General features: G+C 42.8%; 1 protein-coding gene across 7 annotated transcripts in view; it reads right to left on the bottom strand.

Moving 5' to 3' along the window:
- Positions 1 to 13422, bottom strand: part of neo1a (neogenin 1a) — a 151890-nt gene that overhangs the window by 38269 nt on the left and 100199 nt on the right. For all 7 annotated transcript variants that reach the window (XM_080027802.1, XM_080027804.1, XM_080027808.1 and 4 more), the window contains exons 6-7: positions 2452 to 2606; positions 2144 to 2264 (exon numbers count right to left, since the gene is read on the bottom strand). In XM_080027802.1, coding sequence (XP_079883928.1) covers positions 2144 to 2264; positions 2452 to 2606 — 276 coding nt within the window. The remainder of the gene's footprint in view (positions 1 to 2143; positions 2265 to 2451; positions 2607 to 13422) is intronic.

Below are 13422 nucleotides of genomic sequence, written 5' to 3'. Positions count from 1 at the left end.
AGCCATATAGGGGGAAAATATTCCAGGCAACGCAATTAACACAAATCCCAGTGTGTTGGATTATCACAGAGAGCAGGTGGCTGGGAAAGACGAGGAGGAAAAAAAGAGAAGAGGAAGTGGCGAGAAAGGTGGCAGATGGCTGTAGGACAGTATGTGTTCACAGTCAGCAGCACAGGAGGAGAGTGAGAGAGATGAATACAACAGGGGAGAGAGAAACTGTTCTAATAAAACTTAAAGAGATTCATTGAAACCTCCCATCACAGAGCCGTGCCCACATTACACACACATAATAGCTGTAGAAAATGATCTGATTACAAACATGTTCTCATTGATTTACCATTCCACCTTTGAGAGAAGGAAATTACTTTGACAGAGTGAAGCAAAGTATTTAGCGGCGAGCGTTGCAGTCGATGTGTCTATGGAAGCACATAAACCATGATCATTCACAGGAGAAATAAACAGTATCTCTGTCTACAACTTCGGTTATTTTCTGGATCCATCATCTGAGACTCGGATGATGGCTGGATAATAAACTGGAGAAGAACCAGGAAAGTGAATAAAGCTATGTGGTGGTAAGTGTGTTTGGATGATCATTACTGTGAACAAGACAAAAGGTACACTCTAAGAAAAGAAAGTACAAAGGGAAAGACACTCTGTGATGTTTATGAATTAAAAAATAAGAGAGTATTATTCAAAGTCCTGCTTAGGGGCAGACCCCATGGACAAAGCCAGCTGTCTCAGTAATTCCTTCCCATTTATCATCAACTCAAGTAAAAAAAAAAAAGGCCTCGGGGCCGTGGAAAGTGGCAAAACCCCTTATCAATGGTGTCAAACACAAAACACACAATGAGCTGCAGGTCATCATTATTTCTGACCTTGTGTCCTCAAATCAAAGGAGGGGACACAGCTGGGAAGCCACCAGTTGGACACGGCTACGCTAATCAATTAGCCACCTGCTTATAGTGAAGGGGTGTTCACGCTTGATTACATTTAGCCGTCTGCCCCAACAAAATGGGAGAGTGACTACTTTCTGCCGGATTAGGATAGTTGTTAGTTTTTCATTACCCTTTCTGTTTCATTGTTCCTCCATTTTCAACCTTGTTGTTTTGGGACTTGGTTAAAATCTTGAATTTATTGTTGTTATCATGTTTTGTGAAGAGCTTTTTTAGAGACCTGTCGGTCTAGAATTATTATGATTGTACAAACGATTTCAAATGTCAGTTGCATTACATTTTCTCTAATGATCAGACGTAATGAAACCGAACGTTCTCGAGAACCAGGATGCTAAAATTATTTCCTACATTTGCTTCTATTTTCGGGGACTGTCTGTTTTTTGGCGCTTCTAGCCACTGTTCCTGGCATCTGCTTTTGTTGTACTGAAGACAGCACCAAGGAATTAGCGTCCTTTGGATTTAAAGGAAAATGTACAACAACAGACATAGACTAAGCTGTTGCTTTTGTAGGACTTCTCGCCTTCCCCAGAATGTATGGGTTCACGTTTAGGTAACAAGCTCTTTTGCTAAATGACTGACCTTTACATTAGGATACTGCATAGAAGCATGGGTGTTGTGTCAGGCCGCTTTCCTTGAGTCCTCACAACATTTCTGTAAGACTACATGTGAAATGGACTGCGTGCAAATGTTTGCCCCAGATATTATTCTGTCCCCTCTGAGTCACGTCTGGTTTAACACACTCTCACTCACTACTCACACTTTCACAGATGTGCACACAGCCTCTAGAATCCATCTAGGTGTTTATAAATGATGTAAACTGTATAGAGAGCAGTAGACCTGCCCTATTACCAAGCGAGCTTGTGCATTTTACAGAAAAGAATTGCTTTTATCGCTCATTCTAAAAAAGCCCAAACACTACACTAAACTTTATTTTCAAAATGTTAGGGTTTTGAAAAAACAATCAGAGCTCTCATAACTGTTACTCATATGAGCTGCGGCTTTTAGAAGCTAAGAAATAATCACACAAAGTATTGTGTTGAAAGACTGTTGTCAAACAGCTGTGAATAGATGCTTGTGTATCAAACTTTAGCTCATGGCTGTGTGTTTTTTGTCAACTGGGAAATCAGTTTTATCTTTATCCAACGCATGTGATTTGGAAACTAATGGCTGGTAGTGGGTGAGTGTCGTACCGTGAGCTAAGATGATGAGCTGGGCGCTTGACTGGATGTTGCCTGCATCGTTTTCTGCAAGGCACTGGTAGAAACCCTCATCTGAATTGACCAGACCCAGAACCTGCAAGTTGTGCTCCTTCTACAGAAAAAAAAGAAAAAGAAAAAGGACAAAGACTAGCAGTTAATAATGTTGAAAGTAGCATTTTTAACCAATCTCAAAGTCTTTTATTATGGCACAGTGATGCTGCTAAATCACACACATTCTGATGCGTGTACAATGAATGTCTTCAGTGCAGAAAAAGGAAGGAGACACTTTAGTTACTTACAATTATTTTGAAGTAGTCACTAGGGATAACAGCATCTCCATTCTTGACCCATTTGACAGTGGGAGCCGGTGATCCTGACACCTCACACTCAAAGATGATGTCCATGGACTCGCGGGCGTAAATGTCGGCTGGCCGCTTGACAAACTGGGGAGGAACTGTGAAATCCAGAGGAGAAAGAGGAGTCAGGGAGGTTTTCAAAATAAACATTTACCGTCAAAGGTCGGTGAAATCGACTAAATAGCTAAAGCAAAGGAGAAAATAAAGAGATGACATTTAGCAAGAGTCATATTTTCCATATGAAATTTGCTAAACCAATCCGTCAAAACTAACTAGGCACATCATACTCCAGCACTTCTGCCTATGCCAGGAAATGAAGAAGACAGAATGATGCCATGCCTCCCCTTCAACTGCCAAATTGCCAGTTAAGAAAGGGTGAAAAGAACAACAAACTGCATTGTCTAACAACTATTAATGCAATTATCTTATGCACCTTTTACACAACTGTGCGCTGTTCAGCAAATGGCATTGCTTAGCATATTTGATACAGAAGGTTCAATAGCCTCAGTTCTTTTTCATTTCCAAAAAGGTTAAAAGAAGACAACAGATACTTTGGTGCCATTTTCGCATTCTACACTAGCTTAGCCGAGCACTTGCAGATCTCCCCTTGCCCTGGTAATGAGGGCTAGAAAGGAGTTATTTGATCTACTGGGGCTTTGCAGAGCCTCATCAATCTGTCCTGGAACAAGGTCACTGGAAGCGCACGGCCCAGGCCTTGTCCTCTCTCTATAATTGGACTGTATGTGAGGAGAGACAGAGTAAGACAGACTGTGTTTGTGCGTGTGTGCCTTTGCTGCCTCTGTGCATCCTCTGATAAACGGCGACCTCGCTGACCACAGTTTAAATGACTGTATTGTTAGTGTGTCAAGCTTCGCCATCAGCCTCGCGGGCTCTATGACAGCTAGTTATTAGCATCTATTTTATGGCTATTCAAATGGGCTGATTGGATATTAGAAGAAGTGGGTGTATTAGTCCTTTTTCTGGCTTTATTCACTAGAGACGCAGGTTGTGAGGTCAAGTCCCCCTCATCTGCTTCATGTAGCGGTGGCTAAATTACTTGGGCATGACATTACTAGTTAAGGGATCAGCTTTCATTCTGGTGGGAAATGCTGTTACCCTCAGCAAGATCATTAAGAATCCCAAATCATAGTCATTTGTAATTAAACAGCTAAATAGACTATCATCTGGATACACACAGTGCCCAATGTATTTGGTATTGTCATGCCCTTCATGGAGCCCATTGAACAAAGGTGGGAGAAAAGGTGCAACTCGACAGAAGTTGCACTAAAAGAGTTGGCACAGTGCCATTCCCACAACATGCTTTCTCTGTATGCTTGTCTTAAAACCGAGGGACAGCATGTGTGTGTCCTCAATTTTTTAAGTACAGTTTTTTTCATCCTCAACACAATTTCAATAAAAAGTGATGAATCAGAATTATTACTGTTGTATGTTTTGTTAAATTTCACAAAATAAATGTTCACATCACCCTGTGGATAGGGAAAGACATGGAAACAGGATCATTTGGGATGGGGCTTATAAGTGTATGCAAACATGTAAACAGCTTGAGCAACAAAAAAATCCCTAAATGGTACTTTTTGTAAATAACAACATCAACATGCCAATTCTTTGGAAATTATATTTTTCTTTTCTTTGTGAATTGCTAGTGTGCAATCAAAATAAAGTCCTGTCCTTCAACATGTCACCATGTCAACTGTTCCCTGTTCTTGTCAAGTGGCCTTGATAGCTACAGTATATTCATATTAATTATATGCCCATAGGCTGAACACTTTAACGTCAGCTACAAATTCATGCATGCCACTCCGATTTTCAAAAAGGTATTCTGGAAAATAGAGCTCCACTTGAAGACTACATCCGTAGAAAATACAATTCTCTAAACTGTATTATTTAACATTGAACGAGTATTCCAAGGTGGAGTTTCCCTTCAGGTTTGATTGCTACAAAATAAAATAACCTTGTTCCAAACAAAAGACCACTGAACAGAATCTGGCTTTTTGATTTTTTACTGTGACTTACAAATGCCAATGTTTTCCAAACACACACATGTTCCAGAACAAGCCAAAGTCAAAACCAGAGGACCATCCCACAGAATATTGAAACCTTCCCTCGCCCCTGTGAGCTACTGTACTGTGGCAAATATTGATGACTGAGACAAGGATGGAAATGAGGATGGTGATGCTTGCAGACTGGATCACTGTATGATTGTCAAGGCAGCCATAACCCTACTCTGAGTGTGTTTGTGTAATTGTGTTTGTGTAATTGTGTGCGTGTGTGCGTGCGTGCGTGCGTGCGTGCGTGCGTGCGTGCGTGCGTGCGTGCGTGCGTGCGTGCGTGCGTGCGTGCGTGCGTGCGTGCGTGCGTGCGTGCGTGCGTGCGTGTGTGTGTGTGTGCTAGTGTTCCCTACAGGGGGTGTGAGAGCTGTGAATAATGTGTTTCACATAGTGGTGTCCCGTGGATATTTGCATCTTGTAGCTGTGCAGTCGAGGCAGGTGGAATCCTTGGTTTACTTTGTTAATGTCAGTGACACGGCGTTAAGATACCAGCGAATCAGTGTGTATAGGAATTTTTGAGCCATGACATGTGGATATAAATATTTTTAAATATGTCTGGCTTGTTTTATCCCATTTATACTGCTGCTATATGCTATACAAGCAAACAGAATTGTGTGCAGTGTAGACAACTCTGTTTGCTTTCTTCCCTGCTAGCAGTATGTGTTTGGGTAGATTTTGTTTGTGTGTGGCTGTGTGTGTGTGTCTGCTTATGTATGCAAACATATGTTTTGGTATGTACATGCCATTTTAAACTTTGCATGTTCATTGTGTACGTAGGAGTTAATGCATCACATTGCATATCTGTCAGTAGATAAATTATATGGGCATGGGCATGGGCGTGTGTGTGTGTGTGTGTGTGTGTGTGTGTGTGTGTGTTTGTGCGATTGCAGAGCCCCCTGGTGAGGTTTGCTGGTGACAGGATTTGCTGGTGACTGGTACCCTGCAGCATTCTTTATCTCTCCCCCTCTCTCTGCCTTTCACCACTCCCCCAACTCTTAATCTTCCTCTAACTCCCTGTCTATCTCTCCATCTTCAACTTCCCCTTCCCTCCCAGACATGCACCATTTTCCCTAAATGGAGTTCAGACATTTGGAACCTATTGGACTGAGCAATGAGTAGAAACGCCTTAATATACCAATAACGCATGGGTAGTGGGGGTGGAGGAAGCTTTCAGGACCCAACAGAGGTTGACGTGATGGGAGTGTGTGTGTGTGTGTGTGTGTGTGTGTGTGTGTGTGTGTGTGTGTGTGTGTGTGTGTGTGTGTGTGTGTGTGTGTGTGTGTGTGTGTTGGGGTGAATCTCATTGCAACCAGCCTGATGACCTCCCTTAATTAGCTGTTTACAGCATCAAGCATGTAAATATGTGAGGTGAACTTTTGCAAAGAGATCTTCTAGAATCTAGAGCCAGCATTCAGTCAATGTAAACAGCACTGAGGTTGCTGTGAAAACATCTGTCGTCTCCTTCCAAAATAGGTGCTTCTTCACCAGGACATTACAGATTTTGGTGATGTTTTTGACCATGTAGCTATCTATCTATAAATCTATCTATAAAGCAAGAAGCGTCTGTCTGTCTGTGTGTCTGTCTGTGACTCGCATATCTCTCTGACTGTTAGCCAGATCGGCCTGAGCTCCCGGATATGGCTTGCCGGGAGCCATAGCAGACACAGCCTTGTGTAACTTCCTCATTCAATGCACCCAACTTTCCAAACAAAACGTTCTTAAACCTTTTCACAGACATGACCAACACCTCAAAACTGTCCGCTTTAAGGGCCTTTCCCACCGCCGCGCGGCAACCGCCCTCTCAACCGCCTCCTTGCCGGAGGACTCCACCGGTGAGCCCGGCGTTTTGAGAAGCGGCTGCTGCCTCGGCGGCCATGACAGCGAGATGCTTCGGTGATCGTATCATTGATATAGCCCGACCAGAAGTCCACCACACTTATTTCTCTCTTTCTCTCTCGTATAACGATGTTATAGTCTCTCTATATGAGCTTTTATGAAGAATAAAAGTACAGAGAGAAAATACAGTTCCGTCTAAAAAATATTTCCCCTACAAAATCGTCTTCAATCACTGGTCCACATGTTTGTGTTCAACGTCGAATATATATCCAATCTTTTTTAAACGACAGACACTTTAACATTGACTTAAAACATGGTAGATCCGTGTTGTTTATGTCTGTACTCCGTTTGCAACGATGCCTTGTACTCCCGCCTTGCCGCCGGGCGGCTGCCGCTGTAAGTTTCAACACGGGGAAAGCTGAGCGGTTGGGGAAAATCTGCGCGCGTTCACGTGGGCGGCAACCGCTTCCTGGCCCAACCGCCGCGGCTGAACCGCCTCCCTTGCCGCCTTCCCTCAGCCGCCCTTCCCTCATTGAAATGAATGGAGGCGGCGGCGTTGCCGCGCGGCGGTGGAAAAGGGCCTTTAGTGTTAAAGATCGCACATTACACTATTTTCACTGTTATATAGTTAATGTATAGTTAAACACTTCCACAACAGTGATGCTAATTTCAGTTAGCGTGTCAATAGCGTTTTCCATTTAAATTAGCACAGTCTGAATGTAAACACGGATCACCTCTACAACATGTTTTAAATACATTATAACGAGCTAAAGTCTATGTAAGAAGCAAAAATGCCCTTGATATTGGTTGCAAAAATAAATGCTGCTGCCTTCAAGCTGCAATTAACAATAAAAAAAAATTCACCTGATTTGCCCATAAAGAATAGAGGATTATATATGGCCCAGAAAATATTAAGGAGAGACCAAAACTGACATTGACGAGCAATGCGACAGCCATTTCAAAGACTGCGTGACACTGCCTATGTGTAGGCTACATCGGTTTCTGTGTCCCACTTTCATAGACAGGTTTCATTGAACCATGAATAAGCTAATACCTGCTTCCTATGGGTACTGCACTAGTTGATAGTCAAGTAAAGATGTGTTTCGGTCAGCAGACAACTGCATTATGTTTTGGTGCACGAACAAGATGCACAAGAAAGCAATGAGTACAGGGTTTGGCAAGATAAAAAAGTCTGCGAAGAGCAGTAACTGGCAATAGTGTACTGGAAAAGCTAGGCTTATGCAACAACAAATACTTAGTGCATAAAGTGCATAAAGAGGGTATGTTTGGGGCATGTTTGCTTGATTGACAGGTGTCTTAGCCTCTCCCACTCTGCAATGCTTTTGCTGTTCACTCTGCCAGTTTTCTGGGTCGAGTAACTGACAAAGGCCGCGTTTCCCAGAATCGTTAAGAGCCTCTTTGGGCAAAGTACTACTTTGGAGCGCTCTTAAGAACGCTGTGAAAGAAGAATGCGTTTCCCAGATTCGTTCTTAGCGAAAGTAGTACTTTCACTAAGATGGAACTGTACGACGGCGCTGACCCACTCTTTCAACCTTCTTAGCGACCAAATCGTCAGTGATCATGCTGCGTCAGGGAATTTTATTTCCTCCACTTTTCGAAATAATAAAACAATGTTCAATGCGGACCTGGCGCAATAAACATAAACTAATAGTAGAGAAAAAAAATGTTTTAATGAATTACACGTTTACGTTTTCCACACACATGTGAGTTTATAGTACTACACATAAAAAAACATCCACAACCCTGTGGCATTTGACAGATATCAAGGAAACAGATTTAATTGAACTCAGCTGAACCTCATCCAGAGCGGCTCCACCTGCTATAAAGGCGTTGCCAAAGTCCGCGCGTGTGAGAAACCATGGCTGCATTACAACAGCCTCGCCGTGCGCGAAGCCAGACGGTTTACATAAATGCATACGTGCGTCGGCACTTCTCCCCACTGGACGTGCTATCAGACCGGGCCGTCCAGGCAAAGTACCGACTGCCCCGGCCGTGCGGAGATCCAACGGCTGATCACTCTGGTGTCTCCACACACATGCAATTTTTCCTTCAGCCCCCCGGAGATGCAGCTTCTGACTGCGCTGCGTTTTTAAGAACATATCAACCTCTTCTGAGGTCCAACAACCCCCAGCCCCTACCCCTTTACCACCAGTCACCAAGCACTGATCACTAAACCATAAACCCACAACCACCACATCACCCATATACTCTCAGGCCTGAAGGCTGAAATAAATAAACAGAACCAGCAGATGTAGGCTACATGTAATGTCCTGCACACTATGAGTATTGCTGCAGTGTCCGAGTGCTTTACCTGAAAGTCTGGCACTGGAATGCTGTTGAAAGGGCACACTATACGCACACGTCATTAACCTACGCTTAGATAAATTACAAATTGCCTGGGACTTTTTGTTGCTATAGGTTTGACACTCTCATTTCAATGCAAAATGATACACACAATACATGGTTGAAAAGGAAACCAAAGTAGTTTATTGAAACCATATGGGGGAGGGGTTACTCTGCGCTGTCTTTACTGGGCGTCTGCATCACCTGCAACGAAGGGAGATTGATTAGTGAAACCTTCGCACTCTTCCTTTTTGTTTGGTTCTGGAACTCCTGCCACTTCTTCCTCACAGCACGCCAGTCACGCAGGCCACATGGGATGGAGGGGGACATATTTTCGGCTATGGCCTGCCTAACACGGTTCTTCACCGTGATGTTCTTTTTGCCCCTTGTTCCCCCGAATAAAACTGCCCGGTGCTGCCAGACCTCGTCCACTAACGCCCATCTCCTCCGCGGTAAACGACGGTGCCCGCTTGTTTCTTTTTCTGCCGCTTTCTTCCACTCTCACATGTGTGTGCCTATCCACGGGGTATATATGCGCTAATGGGCTTGATTACTACTTGGATACACTTGTTGCCACACCCCCCCCCCCCCCCCCCCGCACCCACACACCCCGACACACACACACGATACATGCGTAGCCTAATTCCACCTGTGTGGGGGAGACCACGGGGCGCTGTGTGTGACTTATGCGCTGATAAAGAGGTGGGTGATCGATTCGCCTGGCATCGATTTATTCAGTTTCAGCACGACCGCGGTGGACAGCTCCCACCAAAGAGCCTCTTTCGCTTCAACTTACGCGTTCTCCAAAGAAGGCACCAAAGAAGCCATCTGGGAAACACCCGTATCTTAACGCTCGTTCTTTGGCGAACCCTTCTTTCGACCCTTCTTTGGCCCCAAAGAACGATCGATTCTGGGAAACGCGGCCAAAGATGGTGATGAGTGATCGATCCAGACCCAGGACTAACTATATCCCTTCATAAACATATGAAGTCACAGACGACAAGTCCATGTTTTCCTACGGCCAACTGGACCCAGACACACAGATGCTTAACTCTACTAGCTGGAATGTCCCCAAAGAGGCCGACTTGTATTGGAACATAAATACCACTCCCTAATGAAAGACTAATCCAAAAGAGGAGGAAAACAACAAAATAAATGCATCATGCAAGAGAGGGAGAAAAAAAAGAGGAAGACAAATATAAAGGAGGGAGAACGAAGCCCAATGCCAGTTCTTGGGAGCTGGTATTATTTCTCTAGACTGTAGCTTAGTAAAAGAGGATTTAATGCAGACTTACACTGACTCCAGTGCCCTGCTAAAAAAGGCCACAAAAAGGTTATGTGTTGGTCTTACTGTGAGCTTGTTTAAACAAATACCCACTGGATTTCCTAAAGGGATTCTGGGCAGATCAATTTACTAGAAGTTTAACTGCCAGGAATAAACAGAATAGAGACATACCAAGGGGTAAAAAAGTCCAGTCTCCATGCCCTGGCTCGGATAAAAACGATATCAAAGTCACAAAACAGCTTGGCTTGCCGGGATGTCAAAAGTTAAACTAAACACAATTGGCACAATATTTAGGCTACAGTCGTCATCTAATAAGGCCTCATATCAGATTGTTGAGGATACAGCATCCAAATATAAAAAAAAACACATTTTCCTATATATTGTTGAATTGGCCAAAGTCCCAATAGCTTCATAAAGTTAAACAATAGCTCTTGGTCAGTCAGTCAGGTTTACTCTGAGGCCAAGTGGAGCTCGGAGTTGCACTAACTAATCCATCCTGCTCTGCCAAAGATAACAACTTTAACTCTTGATCCTGGCCAAAACAAACAGTTTTGGCGGTTAGTCAAGAAGGATGGGTGTTGCTTGCTTTCCTTTTCATTGAGGAGAGCATCATGTTCCGTTAGAGGAAGGGTCATAGAGAAGGAGTTCACACTTCGGATGTTTTTTATGGACTCCCTCTGAATCGAATTAAAATTACTAGAATTGGGTGAAAGAAGAGCCTTGAGATTGTAAATGAAATGTGCATGAAATGTTGAAACAATGCTCGCTTGATGCTTTGGTCACGGCATATTGAGGAGTTCCACAGCGCTTCCTTTGCCACTGCCTTCATTTTAAAAAACATGGCACAAAAAACAACTCATTTGACTGTTCACTTGTTATATGTTCTGTATGTTTTAATACCTTTACAGACACAGTTTATGAAGTATATACTTCAGTTAACAAAAACAAGTAAATACATTTTTCTTTAAGGGCTGAACTCGATCTAACATCTCCCTAAAGACCATTAACAATTCCTGTAATGATGAACTCCGCAAATGTGTTTCAACTGACTGTGTTATTGCATGTTTCTTCTCCCTTTAATGGGATAACAGAAGTATAACACATACAAGTGAAGTACATAGGAGAGGGCATGCAGGAATCAGACAGGGACACCTCCATCCCACTAGTTGAGATAACAGCCCCAATGAAAAATGGGAAAAGGTCTGTGCCTGTGGGTGTTGCGCTTATCAGATTGGAGGTCTTTTAATAGCTAGATGGAAAGTTTTCTTTTTTCTTATTTTGGCCAGAGAATAACTTGCCCTGTGACACCCGAAAGAAGGCAGGAAAGAAAAACAGACCAAAATATTCACCCAGATCTTATCAAAATCTGTTATTCTTCCATGCGTCATTTCCAACAACTATTCCTGTCACAAGTTGGAAACAAACAATTTGATCACAGATAGGAAAAAAAAACTCTACAGTATAGCATTTGCAACTGATATGTTAATAGACACTGCATATGCTTTGACGTTACATTTCCCTCTCCTTTCATTTCTATTTTCCCTGGCGGAACATTGTGAGCTGCACACGGTGTGTAAATGTGATATACAATCAATGTCCTCCTTTTTTCTGACTACTTAAAGAGAAAAGAAGATGAAAGTTTGATCTGAAATTTTGCACATCTAGGGTATTTTAGGTCTTTGTCTATTTTTTCCCATTTTTATAAAAAGTTAATAACACTGCTGCCCATCTGTGGCTATAAATCTCCTGTGCCCATAAGGAAAGACATGAAATGTGTACAGAGGGCAGTGATTTCCTGCAGCAAATGGAAAGAACAATTAAGTTGATGACATGATAGCATGAGGCCATAGATGAGGGCCACTGACTCAGTGCCCTATAAAACATAAAATATAGATGTTTGTGGACAAACTATTTCTGTCTTGCAAACACACACATACAGAGTTCAGGTCTGTGTGGTGCTGCTACTGTCACACAAGACCTGTTTCCTCCTGTGGCCTCATTTATCCTTGCTGGCTCTAATAGAGGGTGAGATGTCACAGCAAAGTCATACTGAACAGCACACACACACACACACACACACACACACACACACACACACACACACACACACACACACACACACACACACACACACACACACACACACACACACACACACACACACACACACACACACACACACACACACACACACACACACACACACACTTTCCATGTGCTAAAAGTGACCTAAACATTAATGTTTTACACTATTGTTTAGATCCTGCCATTCTTCAAAACTACCTGCCTGGGGTCTTACTATAGCAGAAAAATTGCCATAAGCTTCAGTGCAATGTCAGATTGTGTTCGTCTATGCACAAATAGAGGCTCAGATCCTTTTTTTTTTTTTTTTTTTTTTTACCTTTTTAAAAAAAATTTTTTTTTATCTCAATGGCACTTGGTTATCTTAAAAAAAAAGTTGCAAGTTTTTCTGAAGTGTGAACACCTTGGTAATTTGTGGGATACTGTTTCCACCACATCCAATACAATCAGGGACTATTATGACTGAACCCTACCTTGCTGACTATGTTTACAATCATAGAATCACTATACCATGACATAACACTTTAAGAATGATATTGATATCAACAGACTATATGCTGCTGTAAATCTGTTGTCTAATAAAACAAATTCAATAACGTCCGAATCTGAAAACCATGCACACATTAGCTATTCAATGCATACAGGTGCACAGGGTAACTGCATAACTGACCTTGCGTGTCATCATAATGTGTGCATGGTTGTGTGTCAGTGCGCATTCACACCTGCTGCAACCCCTGCAGCCCTCCCTTCACAGATGAGCAACAGCTGCATCTAAAACCCCCGCGCTATCTCCAGGCAAAACCCCAACAACATTTTACCATATACAATCCCCCGCCGACTCTCTGAATCTTTACCTGCGCAGAAACTGTCCGGTGTTTACAAAACGCCACAAGCCATACACACACAATTTTCTCTTTGTTACTGCATGCTAAGGAGGCCCTAAGGTGTTTTAGAAGGAGTCGGTCATAGGAAAATGTGTTTTTGCTGTTATTACAAATTCATACCACACTGTTTTCGTATGGGTTTCTTTTTACAAGCTTAAATACCTCTTGAGGGAATCAAATGACCTTTCAAGTGTCAAGGGAGCAAATCAATGCTGCAATCTGGTTTACATCATGAGTCTGAATGACGTAAATACAATTATGCCTGTGAGTCTACAGCATGATATCAAATCAGTCTGTTTGATCTCATTACAGTGACTTATGTTGTGCAACAATATGTCCAAGTGTACTTATCAATCCACCACAGTCTTGTCACATAGGAGGTGGAGGCTGGCGG

Source organism: Ammodytes marinus (assembly GCF_949987685.1).
Source record: "Ammodytes marinus genome assembly, chromosome: 1".
Taxonomy (NCBI): domain Eukaryota; kingdom Metazoa; phylum Chordata; class Actinopteri; order Uranoscopiformes; family Ammodytidae; genus Ammodytes; species Ammodytes marinus.
This window is presented reverse-complemented; position numbering and strand designations above follow the sequence as displayed.